At 40.7% G+C, this 18,994-nt stretch overlaps 1 protein-coding gene across 2 annotated transcripts in view; it reads left to right on the top strand.

The window, feature by feature from the left end:
• Nucleotides 1–18,994, top strand: part of zmym2 (zinc finger, MYM-type 2) — a 35,742-nt gene that overhangs the window by 3,410 nt on the left and 13,338 nt on the right. For both annotated transcript variants that reach the window (XM_085383503.1, XM_085383504.1), the window contains exons 2-7: nt 7,239–7,928; nt 8,367–8,535; nt 9,902–10,056; nt 10,385–10,533; nt 10,777–10,939; nt 11,980–12,192. In XM_085383503.1, the coding sequence (XP_085239629.1) occupies nt 7,254–7,928; nt 8,367–8,535; nt 9,902–10,056; nt 10,385–10,533; nt 10,777–10,939; nt 11,980–12,192 (1,524 nt within the window). In that variant the 5' untranslated portion in view covers nt 7,239–7,253. The remainder of the gene's footprint in view (nt 1–7,238; nt 7,929–8,366; nt 8,536–9,901; nt 10,057–10,384; nt 10,534–10,776; nt 10,940–11,979; nt 12,193–18,994) is intronic.

Below are 18,994 nucleotides of genomic sequence, written 5' to 3' on the forward strand. Positions count from 1 at the left end.
CCAGTAGGTTGCCATTGTTATTTATTTCTCAATGCACTCTGGGTAGTGAGGTCATACGGTTGCACCGCATCCAGTTCACAGTTAGCAGCGCACTGGAAATGGCTTCTGTTCAGCCTTTCCAGTTTGAACCAGAGCAAACCGAGAGAGAGCATGAAAATAGTCAACCACCACTTAGTTTAGGTGAAGATGAAAACAATCCGTCAGACGAGGACGAGAGAGTGAGGGAAAACTACTGGTGTCTATGTGGCTACTGCTTGCCAATGGCAACGGCGACTGAGAGCGTTTGTTGTAAAGTACCAAAACCTTTTGAAGCCGTATGTCTTAATCCAGATGTTCTTTGGGCAGCACTTGTCAGCCTCCATGACCGGTATCCGGTCTTTAAGTGATAACATTGTGAATCCTGCTTGCGGGCCCAAAGTAGTCTGCATTTAATAAGACTGTGTTTTTAACATGTTTTAATGCCTTGTTGAGATTAAATCGAACAAGATACAATCTCCTAAAAACAGTCAGTGATCACTGCCGGCTTCTCACGGTTTTTATTACTGCTAATCATTTTAAAGCTCAGTTTTTAAACCCTTACGATGTAACTAGCCCAGCCCTTATATTGTGGATGGATTATCTCAGTGGTTCTCCTGACTGACGTTTGGTCCATTTACAGGATCTTGCCATTTACCCCTAACCATTGGGAACCCTCATATTAACTTTTATCGAGTGGAAAAAAGTCTTCCATTCGTTAGCGTTCGTCCTCCAGCTTTACTGTTTATGTTATGCTAACATAGCTTGTCGTGCTAGCGATCACGTAGCACATCATTATATACAAGCTAGCCCAACTTCAGTAACTCTACAAACGTCACTGCTGTTTACTTTCCTGTCATTATTTATGTTGGAAGTGATAGCAGAGCTGTACGTTTTAATTTGATAAAAAAAATCTCTCAGTCAGAACATGGTAAATTATATTTAGATGGAAGCTAGCAAGCTAACTCCCTGCTAGCTTCTAACTCAGTTAAATGTCATAAATCCCATTTTCATGGATGCCACGTAATTGTTACACCTGGCAGAGCAGCCACACTGATCATTTTATTACAGATGAACAAATTTAGACAGTTTTTCAACTCTTAGTAATGCTGCAGTGATCCTTTGACTTTTGCAGCGGAGTTTGGGCTCAGATATGGCTAATAACGCCAGACCAAAAGACCGGATAGTGCTGGTCTACCAAGTCGTAACCAGGTCACTAATAGGCAAGTTAATTAATACAGTTGCTACACTTTAAAAACCAAAACAGGTTAGCTGAACGAAAGCACCTATACTACCGACAACCAATACACGTCATCGTCCCAGAATGCATTGTGTGCGAAAAAACATGGCTACTCCCATGGCTCCAAAATAGTTTTAAACACCAAAGATTTAATGAATAACAAAAATAATTTGTAACATATTTAGAGTAACTTGTCATAATAGTCGGGGTTCCCTTTAAACATAACCCCACAGATGGGTTTCATGTTTGATATTTTGAGTATCCTTTGCAGAGAGAAACCACCTGAATTCTGGAGCCATCACCAAACAAGAAGTTTCCTCCTCCTCTATCGTGGCCTTTGCTGCAGCTGTCTTCAGTTCCTGTTTGTTCGTAGAGCTTTCCACCTTTAGTTTTGTCTACAGCAAGTTGAAGTACAGCTTGCTTGGGTTGACATCAGGTGAATGAATTGGTTATTACAGAATATTCCACATCCATAACTCCAGCTTTCTTAGTATGTCTTGGGTCATTGGAGAGTGTTACTGTGAAGCACTATCCATCAACTTTACTGAATTTGGCTGAATCTGAGCAGCACTGTATCCCAGTAAACGTCATCTGGCTGCTTCTGTGTTCTGTCACATCTTCAGGGAAGACTGGTCACACATTGCTACTGAAAGCCGTGCATGCTCTTACATTACACTGCCTCCACCATTTTTCACTTCAGATTGTCATCTGTTCCGTGGCTTCTCACTACTTTTATCTGCCATCATTCTAGTACAGGTTGATCTTAATTTCATCGATGTGTTCTTGAGTCTGGTCACTGGTTTGGTGACCCTTGTGATATGTCCCTGATCAGAAATCACATTGTGTCTTCCAGCCAATGCTACCCTTGCATTTGTGCATCTATTAGTGGGCTTCTTATTGATAAGAAGCTTTTCTGGGCCTAAACTACAACCACCTTCAGTAGCTTCTGTTATTTTGGCCTTCCTCAAATAATTTTCATCTTCAGTATGTTAACAGCCGGCTGAGATGGGTAAAGGTCAGAGGACTAACTCATTTGAGAAAATTTTACATCTTTGTCTTATGCAGCTTTTGGATCCTTCTTGTATATTTTGTGTCATCGTACTTCTTTATCGTGATTCTTTGTCCAATCAGTTTTGGAGCATTTGATCAATTGTTTAACTCAATGACACGTCTGCTAATTGGGCCTCTTGAAGCAGCAGCCAATTTTTGGGGGAGGGGGGCTTCTGGTGTAGCCAGCTAATACCCAGTACCAGGGGTTCCTACGTTCACTACAAATGGATATCAGAAAGCTTCAAACACCCAGTAGTCCTCTTCCCTTTTCCTACTTTTTCTGCACATGAATTCAACCAAATGCAAATCTTATTACAGAGATTAGCATTTGGTTGAAACGGAGCAGGCTTATAGCATTGTACACTGTTACTTCTATCAGTAGTCACATCATCAGTAAGAACTGGTGACCCGGTTCCATTCGTGACATGCATGCCCAAACGCTATAATTGGAATTCTACAAATTTACACTGCTGAACAGCCTCTTGTGCAACGCCAGCTAACCAGATAGCAAGTAGGCCTGCAGTGATTTGTCGGCATAATTGCTGACTTTTATTGTCAACCCGTCGTATACTAATACCACGTAAATGCGTTTTTGTAACTGCAGTCAACTACAGGAACATATGGGGGCAGTAACGCCTCTATTGTCTGTCGAGACTGGAGTCAGAACTAATGGAGAAGAAGAACGTAGTGCGACCCACAAAACGGGAGGATGGAAGAAAATGGAAACTGATTTTATTAAAAAATGTGAAAGCATTTCAAAGAAAACAAAGTTGAATGCAGACTGTGGAAAGCAGAGCATTCCTTCCACGACAGCATTAATGCAACGCAAAAGCATTTAAAACGCCGGCACCCTAGAGCTGTGACGTCAGCTCTGGATGGGTCAGTTTTAGAGAGTTAAGTCAGGGCGCGCATTGATACCATGTTTATGATAATGTCTGAATAGTAATATTTATGTTTGTAAAGTAATTTTTATGTTAGCTTGCCTGTTGAAAACCTCTCAGGATGATACTTGCTAAGCAAACACCTTTTTAGTTTTGTTAACTAATGAGTCAAATGCAATATCAAACCATTAATCAGGAGTAGCTACACTGCCTCCTAGTTTTTATATATTTCTATATAAAATATAAAACCAAATTTGTGATTAGTAACTGTCTTTTCTCATTCTGTTTTGTTCTGTTTTACTAGTATTAAGCACAGGTGTATAGATGAGTTTGTCCTGTAAAGAGGCAAATGCACCTTTCAAATGGCTAAAGTCATGACAGAGTCATCTTTAGCATGGTTATCAGCAGCTGGGAACATCATCTCAAGGATAAGAGAAAGCCTTACTCCAGAGGATGTTCACTGCAATCATGAATTCATGAACTGAATCATCTGTAAACTTTGGAAACTTGTTATTTTGGAATGGAAAATAAAATATTTTTGATTTCATTTGAAGCTTTACTTCAACTTATGGACAGAAGCCTTTTTTAGTTTCCTATTTGAAATTTTCTTTATTTTAAGTACTACTAACACTTGTGTGACTTAATATTTCTTATTTATTTAATTTTTATTCTGATGGTTTGAGTATTATTAAACAGACATTTGATTATTTTCAAATTCATGTTTCCTGGGTCATTATTTTAATTTCCTATGGGATGAGACTACATGGTGATATTCACAGGTGGGCAGACTTGAGCAGATGTGGCACTGGAGCCTAGAATAGGAGGTTTGCCCACAGGAAGCAGAGAGGAGTTATTGAAGTAGTTATTGACTAATGGAGGAAGAATTGGCAGAGTAGTTACCTACCAAAATAATCTTTAGTTGCAGCCAACAACAGCCTTTTAATGGCTGGGATAAGCTCATCACTGCAATAGATATATGAACAAATAAAGCACCAGAAGCACTTTTGCCAACCAGAAGTCTGCAGTTTGGAAGTTGTTTAGTTTTGCTTTTGTCTGTCTCTTGGGCGGGACATAACTGCAGCCACAAACTTTGGAAGATATGTCCAAATGGAGTGCTTTACTTCACAGCTGTCCTGTGGGAACATTAAAGCCAAGGAGCTGGTATGTTGACTGAAAAACTGTGTGAAAAGTGACACAACCTGAAAACATAACATGTTAAAGTGTTAATGACTCCACCGCTGTGCCAAACACTTATTTAAAAGGTGTTTTTTCTTAACAAGGCCACAGAGTTTGAGTTTTGTTGTTTTATTTATCTAATTATATTTTTTCTTCCTAATGTTCTGTCCACTTCCGAACATACACACATGTTTTCTGCGGTGGCCTCTTAGGTCTCAGGTCTTCGCTTAAGTGTCTTACTGTTTGTAAGAATGAACCATGCCTTTTGTTGAATCTACACCTGTTGCTCTCCAAGTTGAGAGCACCCGTGAATCGTTGTTAAAAACTAATTCAACATTTGCGGTATATTTATGACCTTTTGTCACCTTAAGCTGACATCAAATAACAAGGAAAAAAGCCACACATTGCAGTGAAAGAGTTTTCAGTGCCAATATTTAAAAATTGGATATTGGTGATTTATCAATACATCTGTACTGGTATTTATAACTGTGGATAAAACCACTCTTTAACCATGTCATGAGTGTTCATGTTGCATAGTTTGCCCATCAGAGAGGTATACAATGAAGCAAGTTTAACTCTCATAACAAATATTTATGTTTCATGTGTCTGAAAGAAAACTCTTGACTGATATATCAGATTTTAAAATCTGTATTGGTGTTGGTGTTAAAAGGCCTATATTGATCTGGATCCATTCAAACAGTTAAAGCGGTAATTATGAGCACGTTTTCTATACAAAGCTGTGAGATGTCACTGGTTTTTAGGTGCATGTTTGGAGGTCAGGGTGACCTTGACACACAGCTAAGCACCTTTGCTATTTCTGATACTGGGCTTAAAATCTGGAAAACCAGGGTAAATATATATGGGCCGAATCTGCTCATGCTGAAGTCTTGCTAAACCAGTTTGTTCAGTAAGCTAACGAGGCAACAGCTAAAGTTCTCTTCATATGTACTGTAATAACCCAGTCATTTACCTGCATCCTTAAAGATGCTTGTGTACTGCTGCGAGTTTTATTTGATGCGCCCCACAGTGCTGAGACCAAAATGGCCACCACAGTGATGTCTGGCTTCCTCTGTAGCTCTTTTACAACTCAGATCGTGTGTTCAGGTGCTTTCAGGCGCTTCCTCTTCTGGGCAACTGTTGGCGTAATTAGCAGAGCTACAAAGATCATTGTCACCATAGAAGTGTGTCTATGAGCGAGCATCTGTTAGTGTCGTGTGTGTGTGTGTGTGTGCTGCAGCTGTCAGCAGTGATGTGATATGTGGCTTACAGCCACCCTCACTGCTGTGTTACATGAAAAGGAGATTTTGACAGAGAGGGATCAACAGACTGCTGACTTCCCCAAAAGTGCCTTGAATATTATTTGATTCAGAATGTGGCACTCATTCAGATCACTCCATTTTCTGTCCTATTTCTTCTCTTTTGGATCGGGTAAGATGGTTAACAAATTAACTTGTTTGTATGTTTTTACACTACGTGCACGTACATCACTGCCGTTTAGTTTACGAGACACACACATGAACCGCACAACCATTTAAACGTTGTGTTGGTCAACTCAAGAGCACCCAGATGTAGTGCACAAAACAAGTCCCTGTGGTGGTGGGCTTTACCATCACCACGGCAACCAAGGTGTAGCTTCGCTGGTTGCCAAGGACAACAAGAGAGTAGCTGTGTTGAGTGATACACAGGCGTAAGAAGCAGGGAGGGCGGAAGAGACGTGAAAGGCAGCAGGTGAAAACGAGGAGTAGAGTTGCCTGTAGTTGGGTAAGGAGCTTAAGGGAACGGGAAGAGAGAAGAAGAGGATGAAAGGAAGAGGCGTGATGGTGAGGAGGAGGGGCCCCCGTTGCTGGGCAGGCACATATGCTCACCCATGGAGACGTCACCTCTGCCGTTGCATGTGTTGAACATTAGATTCCCGCTTTCTTGTGGTAAATGCAACCAGAGAGGTTTATCTGTAGAGAACAAAGCCCTTCACCGGCCTACATCCCTATCATTTAAATACTCTTCTGACAGTATTAGAATCATTAGGAAAAAATGTAGTAGATTAAGACCAAGAAAGACTGCTCTGTTTACATGCTTTGTTAAACTATGAACAGATTTTTAATGAATCTGAGTGGAGAGAAAAGTCATGGGAGTTATCATATTGTTAGACTGATCGATAAATTTGAACCTCTGTGTTTAGTACAGCTGAAGAGCTCTGAAATGAACTCCTTGACCTGTTCTTTCAGGAGCAATGTGAGTCATTGTTGAGGAAAACCCAGTTAACGGAAAGTCTTAACCAGGTCCATTATTGATTGAAATGTTTTTGTCATTAATTTTTGTGTTCTTGCAGTTATTTTATTCTATTTTATGTTTTCTTGGAGTAGCAGTTTTTCCATCTTGATGGCAAATGTGCTCACAGACATTCTTGACCTAAATGAAGTAACACAGCGGAAACATTCACATCACTGCCCCAGCATCAGCAAGGCATCCAATTTTGCTGTGGATGTAAGCAGAGCATCAAAGTTATGGCTGTATTTGTGAAATGAAGGCCTCACATCTGGAAGTGGTTGACATTTAGGCGGGCATTTCAAAGAGTGAGCTCACCTAAAATGCCCCACAGAAGGGAAAATCTGGTCGGACTTTTTTCTTTTTATTAGATGATGTGAATGGTGAAGTAGCCATTAAATATAACTGCCAAAAGCAAGCCAGTAAAGACAGGCAGGGTGGTGATTGTAACAATGACTATTACAGCTGTAGGGCATCAGTTGGCTGTGTGGGGGAAGCTTGCGTCTAGGGACACCTGAACTACCTGTAATGCTGTCAGACGTCATTAAACTAATTAGTAACGCCAACTTTGCATAGCTGTTTCCTAACTGGCTTTTTGTGTGCGTTGTCAGGTGGTTGCCTTTGTGATGGACGGGGAGTCGGAACCAAACCCTGTCGTGGCAGAAGATGTAGGGGAGCGGGTGGAGCCCATGGATGCCACTCCCTCTCCCCAGCAAAACCCCACGCCTCCTTCCGAAGAGTCTAGTGAGGCAGTTTCCATGGTAACGGAAGATGGAGCCACAAAGGAGGGTGGCACAGAGGACAATGATGATGATGTGGTTCTTGTAGGGGAGGAAGCTCCCCAGCCTTCTGCCACAACCCTCTCCCAAGACACGCCCAGCACAGACTGCCCAGAGCTGGCAGCTGCTGTGGCAACTGTAGACACGTCCACAGCAGCAAAGACCCCCGGCTCTCCTGCATCTTCCAACGCATCTACAGCAGCAGCACCGCCGAAGCCTCCAACCACAACAACCGAGCCTATTGTCATTGACGACGAGGAGGACTCTGAACAGAGAGACACATCCTCGTCCACTCCGGTGCCTCCTGAAGGCACATCTGCATCCCACTCCCCAGGTGCACTCAGTAGCACTGAGCCAGATTCTGAGATCAGGATAGCCAGTGTCACTACATTAGGGTCTACTAGCCAGAAAGGAGGCTCCACAGTAAATTCCCCTCCACATCCAGAGGATGCTCAGCCAGACATGAACCTGATGATAACCTCTGTGACATCACTGCAAGGAGGAGCAGCAGCTGTCGCAGCAGTAAGAACACCCACAACTTTTTTTTTTTTTTTTGTTGCTGTCGAAGTTTTCATTATGTTTTCATGTTTTGTTTTTTAAATATTTAGTATAATTCAGTTTTATTTATTTTTTTGCTTCCACCTAATTTTTAGTGCCGACTTTTTATGATGTCTACTAGTAAATGTTGGTGAAGGCAGGTGTTTGTTTTTTTTCCTTTTTGGCACAGCGGTTTTATTCTTGGCAAAGAAAATAATGATTTCTTTGTAATGACACCTGAGCGAGCTGCTATGCCAGTATCTACTTATCAGATGCATCAGCAGTTACTCTAGTTGATGTAGTTGGATTCAGTTTTGGTTTTGTGTATCGCAGTGAATATGACACCCGCGTGTGTTAAGTTTTCCCTCCTCATCACCTTGTTTCTAATATTTTGACACTAACATAACTAACTTGTGTTTTTAGGCAGGTGAGGGCCAGGTGGAAGAAAATGGTCTACAGATCCACAATACGTTCAGCCTGAATCCTGACACCCCATCTGGTCGACCAACTGCCTCCTTTAACCCTGGGCGGGGCTCAGGTCCCATGGGCCAACTGGTACAGAATGGGGACATGGGCACACACAATAGAGCAGGTAGGAACATAACATTTTTCTCATGTTAAAATGCTGAAATTGGCATAAAAGGAATGTGATGTTTGGATTTGGTTACGACATGGTGTGTGTGTGTGTGTGTGTGTGTGTGTGTGTGTGTGTGTGTGTGTGTGTGTGTGTGTGTGTGTGTGTGTGTGGGGTTTGGAGAAGTTGTTGTGTTTCAATACTTTGCCTTGAAATCGCTCTTTAGCTCTGTTCTTAATGACCAACTCATTTTGAATGGAGGGTTGCTCATACTAATTCAAATAAAAAAAGAAAATGGGTGCTGGATGTCTCGTTGACAGTTAATATAATCACAATCCTAGAGTCAGTCAGGTGCAGATTAATATCTTTGGCCAGAAACTTTAGACAACTTTTGTGTTCAGGTGGATTTTATTCAGATTGGTGATGCTGTTTTCTGTTTCTGTAGTCATTTTAACTCCTAACTTAAGAGATCGTCGATCTCTTAACTAATGATGGAATTAAATAATACATAGGTGGGAGAAAAATGTCCTTATCTGTTTAGACGGGTCACAGGATAATGTCAGGTCAACAGCCACAACGAATCTTTCTAATTAAATGGTTCCATGAATGTCATGGTGTGGATTTTGTGTTTAAGTTTTGCAGACACCAGCACATGCGGCAGACAGTAGTCATACCCATACAACAGCTTGATAACCTGGATAACAGTGTCCATGTGAACACACTCACTGTGTTTTCATATGTAAACCTTATGTAAATTAGCATCAAACCTTTCTCAGTTGGAATTACCAGAAAGACAGTTAGATTGTTGGTCAGCCTGCATTTCTTTATGTATTGTCTAATATGATTTCCTCAAACTCAGATCCGTCTGACTGAAAGTTTAACACAGCTCGACTTCTGTAACAGCACAGTGTGTCATTCAGCAAAGCATTGATTTGACCAATCAAAAGCATGCTTTTGATGGAATCTTTGTTTAGGCTGTGATTGTAAGAATTGATTAAATTAGTTTTAAAATCCTTGACTAGCAGCTCCCCCTCCACTCTTTTACTTTTTGAAAAATTTGGTGCTTAAACAAAATGTGCGATATTGCAGATCTACAGGAAGTTTGGTGTTTGCTCATCATACACTTTCTGGACTTGAGTTTATATGCCAGCCTTTTGGCAGTTCCTGTCAACCTCCATGTAGACTCTAGATGGTGCTGTTGTCAGGAGCTAGTCCTCTAAATATGACTTCTGGAGGTTTATTTCTTTATTTACTTAAAATTATTGTTGTCATTGTTTCATGTCTGTATAGCAGATCAATGTTTAGTGCAGACATAGCATTATATATATTTATATACAATTTTAAAAAACATTCCAGGTAACTTTCTTTCCATCTTTCCCTGCAGATTCTTGGATTTCTCAGTCAGCTTCAGTCCCCCGCAACCAAAAACAGACAGGGGTGGACTCTCCATCACCAGCCACTTCGCTGCCCAAACCTCCAGGCCAGTCTTCCTCAACTACTTCCTCCTCAGGCTCCCAGCCACAGCCCAGGACAGTCAAGGTGATCCACTGTGGTCATTCAAGTCCTGTGTAATTGCGTTAGTTATAGTGCAAACGATCTGGAAAATTTTACATTTCAGAATTTAAATCCAGGGTTGAAGCAGAGTGTTTACTTTTTGTGTCTACCCTTTTTATATTTTTAGTAAAAGTATGATTTAAGTATAAACATATTTAAGTATGTTAATCTAATCTGCTACCCACTTCCTACTACATGCTGTACATAATTTATGCAAACAGTGCACTGAAACTTTCTTTAGAAATTTTTAAGACCCTTTCCCTGTATTCGTTACTTCCTGCAGCTCAATCATTACTATGTTTGCTCGTTCCAGGTGACCTGTGCAAACTGTAAAAAGCCTCTGAAAAAAGGCCAAACAGCCTACCAGCGTAAAGGCTCCACACACCTTTTCTGCTCCACCACCTGTCTGTCTGCCTTCTCACACAAACCTGCCCCCAAGAAGAGCTGCACCATGTGCAAAAAGTAAGTCTGACGTTGAAGGAGATATTTTATATTTAGGATTTACGATTATACAGTGCATTTGGAGTTCATTAAAAAAGAGTAAAGTTGCAACAACAGAGTTTATTGAAAGCGAAGGTTTAAAAAAAAAAAAAAATCTTATTTCCAGTTGTCATAAACATGAATGAGCACAGCTTTTATTATGCTATCTAATCCACATTCTCTGGAGATGTTTTCCCTCACAAAGCCTCTGTGTTTGTTTTCCAGGGACATCACAAACATGAAGGGTACCATTGTGGCCCAGGTCGACTCCAGCGAGTCTTTCCAGGAGTTCTGCAGCACTGGCTGCTTAGGCGCATATGAGAACAAGCAAAATCCTCCCAAATCAAACCTCAAAACCAAATGCACCGTCTGCGGCAAGCACACGGAGGTCAGTCTGTCTAACTTTCTTAGCACTGGGTTCTGATGACAACAATGGAATAAATAATTCAGTGGCAATGAGTAAAACCAAAGTAACACTGGGGTTAAACACATGAATTTTACACTGACTCAGCAGTGTTAGGTACACCTGCACAGTGGAAAGGTTCAGGTCTGTGTGTGTGTTTTGTAGTATCCATGGTCTGTAAATTTCATCATCATTTACCTAAATAGATGATGGACTCTCAATTCCACAAGCAAGCTCCTGCAGCATGCAAAAGGGAAAAAAAGCATCAGAAAACCAAACGCCTTTGACCGTAATGTGGTGCTAACACACACACGGAGCCTCAGGGCTCGGCTCTTGTTGTGCTGGGCTTCAACATCCCTTCATTATTTACATCCTTGGCTTGGGTGTTTGTTTTGAATAAATAAATATTTCATGCTTGAATCCTGTTGCACTTTATCAGCCCCCCCTCTTCCTCGACTCTTAATAAACATAGTCAGAAATGGTGGTATGACAATTTCGCTCTCCCTCGTTATCTGATTTATTATGTTTCTCCTAACCACACTTTCATTAAGTATTTTTCTCTTGCCTGGCTTCGCTGTTTGTGAGCTTAGCCTTTCACATCTTGCTTTCTTTTCTGCACCCCTCTCTTAGTCTCGTAACGATCACATCCAAAAAACAAACTTTTCGGTTAAAAATATTTTTAAAAATGTCTTTCTGGATTGTTTTTGAACGCTCTACCATCATTGTCTGTTCTTAGTTTAACAGTAGTCCACTAGATTTTATAGTCTGCATTCAGGATTTATCATATCTTTTTGTTGATTATTTCAACAACACAAGTTGGAGATCTTAGTTGTGTATTTTTATTTTATTTTATTTTTTTTATTTTAATTTTATTTTATTTATTTTTTTACTGTTGGATGTTTTCAGCAAAGCTAGAACTCCATTAGAATTAGTTGAAACAAAGTATGACCCACACCAACCAGGAGAAATGTCATTTAAAATGTGAACATCTCTTCTTGATCCTTTTGATGTTTTGCTGTCTGCAGATCCGGCATGAGGTTAGCTTTAAGACTGTGACCCATAAGATCTGCAGCGACGCATGTTTCAACGTTTACCGCAGGGCCAATGGTCTGATCATGAACTGCTGTGAGCAATGTGGTGACTACCTTCCCAGCCGGGCATCAGCCAATCACTCGCTTCTGGTCGACGGTCAGCAGAAACGCTTCTGCTGCCAGAACTGCATCAGGGAGTACAAGCAGGTGAGCCAGTGGGAAAGCTGTGATCCTTTTATTTTATTCAGTGGATTTTAGGACATCATGGTGCTGCTTTGATGGCCAGAACTTTGAGGAATTTTAATTTATCTGTGGTGAAACTCTTACTTGTACAACACACACATGCACACAGATAAACAGGAAGCTGTTCTCTTTTTGAGTTGATCCATTCTCTTCTTGGAGATTTTAAAAAATGGCACCAAGAGAAGTATAACTGTAAATGTAAAAATGGCAGAGAATACTTTGAGTCATTGCAGGCTGATTCAGTGTGCTGTATGTGTGCTACATTTCTAGGATGGTGCACGTAAAGTCACGGTGTTGGGTTTCAGAAGCGTTTTCAGTCATGACGTACATCTGTCGCAGATTCCATGTAAAAGTATAAATCCTGCATTACTCATCCACCTTTTTTAAAGAAGAAGTTGGTATTTAAGTAACACTGCTGTGCTGTCAGCAATACATATTCAAGTGAGGCACAAAATGAATGAAAGCTGGAGTGAGTCAGTCCTACAAATTTTGTACAGAAAGCAAAATGGCTGCTTGAATGATCAAATGTTTCACATATGGCTTGAAGGAGGAGTGCAGACAGAAGCAACGCTGGTGCTTTTAGTTTGTCTTACACCACCAGCCCTTTTAGAGATTTCTGAATTTTATGAAGTCATGTCACAATTATTTCTAGAGTACATTTCAAAAGTTCTACTATATTTATTTTACATACTTAGGAGGATATTTTTTGAGTTTCTGTCTTTGTGTTGTTTTGTAGAGTTAGAAAATTCAGGAACTGCTGTCATTGTTTGCCTGTCACCCGTTAACCAAATGGCAGGTCAGAGATGTAGGTCTGTCCTTCTTGCAGTTGTGTTGTATGTTAGTATCCAAGCAGAGCATGCCAGTGCTCGGCCCACCTGTTTTTTTTTCCCCTCAAGCTTTCAAAATTATTAATACATTTTTCCTGAACATTGTACAGCTGAATTATGTTGGAGAGAAATGTTTGTGAAAAATTGCAGGTTGAAATTTAATTTGTTGCTTGGCAACGGCAACCTATTGGATGTTCCTCTAGTAATTGCAGGAAACCACTTGGACACTGTCAGTGTTAGAAAGCATGCAGATAACAGGCCTGTGTGTCCAATTCTGGGCTGTACTGTTTCTTTATCAGACAGATTGTGAATTTTCTTATGCAACTAAGAAGTCTGTTTTAGAGTAAGAATTGAAGTCCATATTTTCAGTTCTTTGAAACTGTGGAATATAATCCACTAAAGCTTTGTTTACACATGCAGGTAGGGATGGGTATTGATAAGATTTTCACGATTCCGATTCCATTTTCGATTCTGTTTAACGATTCGATTCTTTATCGATTCTTTTTAAAAAAAGGAGAACACTAAGGTCGATTAGCTTAGAACTTTGTTTTATCTTCTCTTTGAACAAGATAGAAATTTAGGAGTAACATGGCCTTACAAACCCAACAGTGAGATCTTAAGAGATCCAGCCTACGGCTCTTCAATGGGGTGTCACAGGGTCCCCAGGGAAAAAAATTGTAAATGTAAAATAATAAAATCAATATTCTTCTGTAGCAATAACAAAGTGTAATATAAAATATTCTATAGCAATGACACAAGAATATCCAGTAATGTCCCTGCCTACAATTAAACGCATTCACTTACTGAAAATCATCTGCTGTGGCAAACGGGTGCAAGCCTTTTACCACAAACTTAGGCAAGGCAAGTTTATTTGTATAGCACAATTCAACAACAAGGTGATTCAAAGTGCTTTACAGAGACATTAGAAACAAAAACAAATAAAAAGCATGATTTAAAATTGATTAAAGCAAACAAACAAACTAACTAACTAATAAACAAACAAACAAAACAGTATATAAAATCAGAATAGTAGATAAAATCAGTAGTTAAATGCAAGTTTTGAAATTTAAGCTTAAGTGTGGATTTGAATAGAATAGAATTCAACTTTATTGTCATTGCACATGCACAGGTACAGGGCAACGAAATGCAGTTTGCATCCATCCAGAAGTGCTTTAGTGATATAGATATATTACAATATATATTAGCAATAATATAGATATGTGAGTATATTACAGAAATGGGTCTATTATGGTATGTTATAATGTACACGGTATGAAGTATGTTGTGAATATTCTATAACTATAGGTATGTACAGGCTGTAGTGAGTACAAGCTATGTACAGGCTATGAACAGGATATAAATATGAAAAACTATACAGAATATGAAATAAATAACTTTACAGAATCTGAGATATACAGCTATACAGAAATGGGAACTATGCAAGTTATAAACAGTTGTAGAATTAAAATTATCGTATTGTACAGAATGATTATTTATACAGAACTATACAGTAGTGCAGGTAAGATAAGTGAGGGTGTGGATAATTTCTACAGAGGTATATAAAGTGCTAGTGGTTGTGAGTGGTGGTTCAGTCCATGTTATTATTGTGTGTTTGAGGGTACAGTTGTCCATTGTGGGTGTGTGTATGTTCTGTCTGTGAGTTTAACGTGGGTCAGATGTCAGGAGGCAGAGTTCAGGAGTCTGACAGCTGTGGGGAAGAAGCTGTTCCGGTACCTGGTGGTCTTAGTCCGGAGGCTCCTGTAGCGCCTCCCAGAGGGCAGGAGGGTGAAGAGTCCATGTGATGGGTGACTGGGGTCTTTGATGATTTTCCCAGCCCTTTTCAGACACCGCTTCCCGTAGATGTCATTTATGGCAGGAAGTGGTGCTCCCGCGATGCGCTGGGCAGTTTTCACGGCCCTCTGCAACGCCTTCCGGTCCGAGGCGGAGCAGTTCCCGTACCAGACTGTTATACAGTTGGTCAGGATGCTCTCGATGGTGCAGCGATAGAAGTTCACCAGGATGTCTGAGGACAGGTGGTTCTTCCTCAGAGTCCTCAAGAAGAAGAGGCGCTGGTGAGCCTTCTTGACCAGCTTGGAGCAGTTGGTCGTCCAGATGAGATCCTCGGAGATGTGGACTCCCAGGAACTTGAAGCTGCTCACACGCTCCACAGCCGTCCCCTTAATGTGGATGAGTGGATGTGGGTCAGCATTCCTCCTGTAGTCCACGATGAGCTCCTTGGTCTTCTCGGTGTTAAGCAGCAGGTTGCTTGTGTCGCACCACTCAGCCAGACGATCCACCTCCTCCCTGTAGGCGGCCTCATCGTTGTCACTGATGAGGCCAATCACCGTGGTGTCATCTGCAAACTTAATGATGGTGTTGGAACCATCAGCAGGTCTGCAGTCGTGGGTAGGGCTGAACGATATATCGCATTTGCGATAATATCGCGACATGATCAAGTGCAATTTTCTAACCGCAAAGGCTGCGATTATACTCTGGACATGTCCAAATTCATGGGCTGCATCCTCCTGAGGCCGCATTTGTAGACCGATTACATCACAGCGACGCGCCGAAGGCTGTCCAAATTACTACCATATCCCAGAATTCATAGCGCGGCCCAGCCAAACTCCAGTTTCCAGCAATGGCGGCCGCTACTAAGTTTTAAAATTACTCATACTAATCTTTCTGGGTCACAAAATAAACTTTTAACATATTTTCAGGCGAGAAAGTAGTTGTGTAAACATCAAATATCTGCTCGGTTTATCAAGATATCCCATATTTGCAAAAGTGCTTCGACGTTTTCAGAGGCGTCTGCTACCCACCAGCTCGACAGCTAGCCGGGAGCTCGAGGGTTACTGATGCGGCCGAGAACGGCACAACTCCCGGCACATCATTTTCAGATCACCGCGGAGTTTCGCTGCTCGGGTTAAACGTAATATATAAGTCACTTAGACAACCTAAAAATGTTATTGTTGGGCTTTTTTCAGTGTTTTGTTTGTTCGTGAGTAAATCGGTTTGGCTGAGATTAAAGTTATTAGATTAGATAAAATAAAACTTTATTAATCCCCCGGGTGGGTTCCTCCTTGGTTTTCACACAGCTGACTAAACGTCAAACAGAAAACTTATTAAACAGAAGTATGAGACAGTCGAGAATTTACACCAGTGTCTGGTTATATTTTAGATAGCAAGAAGCAGACGGCCGAGTTTATTAAACTCCACCGAGACAGCGGTGACGCTAATCAGAACTAGACCGTCCAATTTCACGCCTTTAAACTTTAAAGTCGTGTTTGTGTGTGTGTTTATACAATTGCTATTATGTTTGCACTTTATGTGTAATGTTACTGACTGCAGAGATCAGTAAGATGTGTGTATTTTTTATTTATTAGTTTTATTTATTTAATATTATTTTTTAATTGAATGACTGTCTAGTAGTTCACAGATGTCGAAAAACTGAGTGTGGTAAAGCCACTGATTTTTTTTATGTATATTTCTGCAATCTGCACATTGTACTGACTTTCATTTTAATGTTTACACCAGGGTTCCTTGTCAGCACTTTATGCTCAGATGTTTGTAAGCTAAAAATAAACTATTGTGTATGTTCAAATATACTGTTGTGATTGAAGAAGTTAAATAAAAATGTCAGTCATCAATTCATGCATCACCTCATGTCATCATAACAGAGGTCTGTCTTCCAGGAAAGAACAGTTTAAAATTAATGTAATATAGTATTGTCCATACTATATGATGTATTGCTTGTCTTTGTTTAATAATACAGAAGACAAAGACCTTAAAAAATAATCGCATATCGCATCGCAATCGCAATATTGGGGCAAAAAATCGCAATTAGATTATTTTCCATAATCGTTCAGCCCTAGTCGTGGGTGAAGAGGGAGTAGAGGAAAGGGCTCATCACACAGCCTTGTGGTACACTGGTGTTCATCGTGATTGTAGATGAACAGTGGTTTGGTGCTTTATTCAAATGCAGCTGAGAACAGGTGAGTCTTCAACCTGGATTTAAATAAACTGAGTGTTTCAGCTGATCTGAGGCTTTCTGGGAGTTTGTTCCAGATATAAGGAGCATAAAAGCTGAATGCAGCTTCTCCGTGTCTGGTTCTGACTCTGGGAACTGATAAAAGACCAGATCCAGATGACCTGAGGGATCTGGAAGGTTCATACTGGGTCAGGAGGTCACTGATGTATTTTGGTCCTAAACCATTCAGAGCTTTATAGACCAGCATCAGAACTTTAAAGTCTATCCTCTGACGGACAGGCAGCTAGTGTAAGGACCTCAGAGCTGGACTGATGTGGTCCACTTTTTTGGTCTTAGTGAGGACTTGAGCAGCAGAGTTCTGAATGAGCTGTAGTTGTCTGACTAATTTTTTTAGGTAGACCTGTAAAGATGCTGTTACAGTAATCACTAAAGATGAATGCATGGACTAGTTTTTTCCAGGTCCTGTTGAGACATCAGATCTTTTATCCTTGAAATATTCTTGAGGTGATTAGTCACTGATCGGTGACTTTCGTCTATCCTGGCCTGAAAGGAGACGCTACCAGTAGACTGCAGCAAGAACTGCCAGCATGTGAGCCAGACTCTGTCTCTCTCATCATGGTCACCTAAATGCACAGTAATGGCAGGTTTTGTAATAAGGCAGATCGCGCTAACATAATATGCACTGTTAGTTGATTATTTACCTGCCGAGTTAACGGGAGAGGACGTACAAACGTTACCGCTGCTGCTGGGTTGAGATTCACGAACCCGGAGCGGAATTAAAAACACGACATTCATTTAAGGTCATCGTGTGTTTTGTGAGCAAATGCTTTTGCATATTCGTAGTGTTTCCTCCCTTAAATGAAATATCTACTTTGCAAGTATTGCAAGTTGTCCTGTTGTTATCCGTTCTCGTAAAGTATAACCAAACTTTTGAGTGTTTGAGCCGCTTAGGTACCATGTTTCCTGCCAGGTAAATGACGCTCCGCAACGTGGTGACGTCATTTGGGGCGACTGGAATCGATAAGGGAATAGTTTGCAAAAATGGCAAACGATTCTAAGGAATTGAAACAGTGGGAACCCATCCCTACATGCAGGGGATTCCTGAACCAGCTGAGCTGTGTATATAGCAAATATTTAAACAGATTTTAATTTTCCAACTCCTTAATACAAAGTGTGTGATGTCCAGTTAATCTTGCAGAAGATTTGTGCGTCCTGCCTCCTACATGCCTTTACTCAGGCAGCATCCCCACCTGAGGCCTGATTTAGACTCCTTTGGGGAATCTTTGTGAGTCTATGATTTAACCCACGTAAGTGGTGGACGTTTATTTATGCTTGTGCTGGTGCATTATGTGTTAATTACCATATGATTGTGTCCCAGTGTTTTTACATGCGGTGCCACACAATAGAAACAAATAAAATGCCCGGTCTTCTTTCCCCCCTGGATCCTTGCTCCTTGTTTTCCATCATTTTTTTGGGTCCTAAAGTTTTTTGGGTTTTTTTTTCACTTCTTTTTTCCCTCATGTTCATTCTGAGTTTCTGATTTTGTTGACATTTGTGAGTGTATATTAATGCTATGATTAGCATGAGATGATTGTGATATTCTCTTATTGATAAAATCAAAAACTGTGGCAAAAAAGTAGCTGGAAAAGCACCCAAGGACTCAACAGTACTGAACCAACCAGTCACAATCGTTGCAGGCTGCGTCAACGCCGTGCGTAGTTATTGTTCTAGGGAGGTGCAAGTCAGATTACACTATAGATTACATTGTAGGGGTTCAGTGTTGGTGTCCCACTGAAGGATAAATCCACAACAAATGAGTGAATGAGAATGACCCTGAGATCTGCCAAACCTTACTATTCTGCCATTGTGTTAATGTTTGTTTTTGTTTGTTTTTTCAAAAAATGTCAAACTTTTCTTACAAATGAATAACAAGGCAAATGGCATAGTCTCA

This window comes from Rhamphochromis longiceps, linkage group LG16 (genome assembly GCF_057381845.1).
Source record: "Rhamphochromis longiceps isolate RC_006_pf linkage group LG16, R_longiceps_female_GT1.1, whole genome shotgun sequence".
Taxonomy (NCBI): domain Eukaryota; kingdom Metazoa; phylum Chordata; class Actinopteri; order Cichliformes; family Cichlidae; genus Rhamphochromis; species Rhamphochromis longiceps.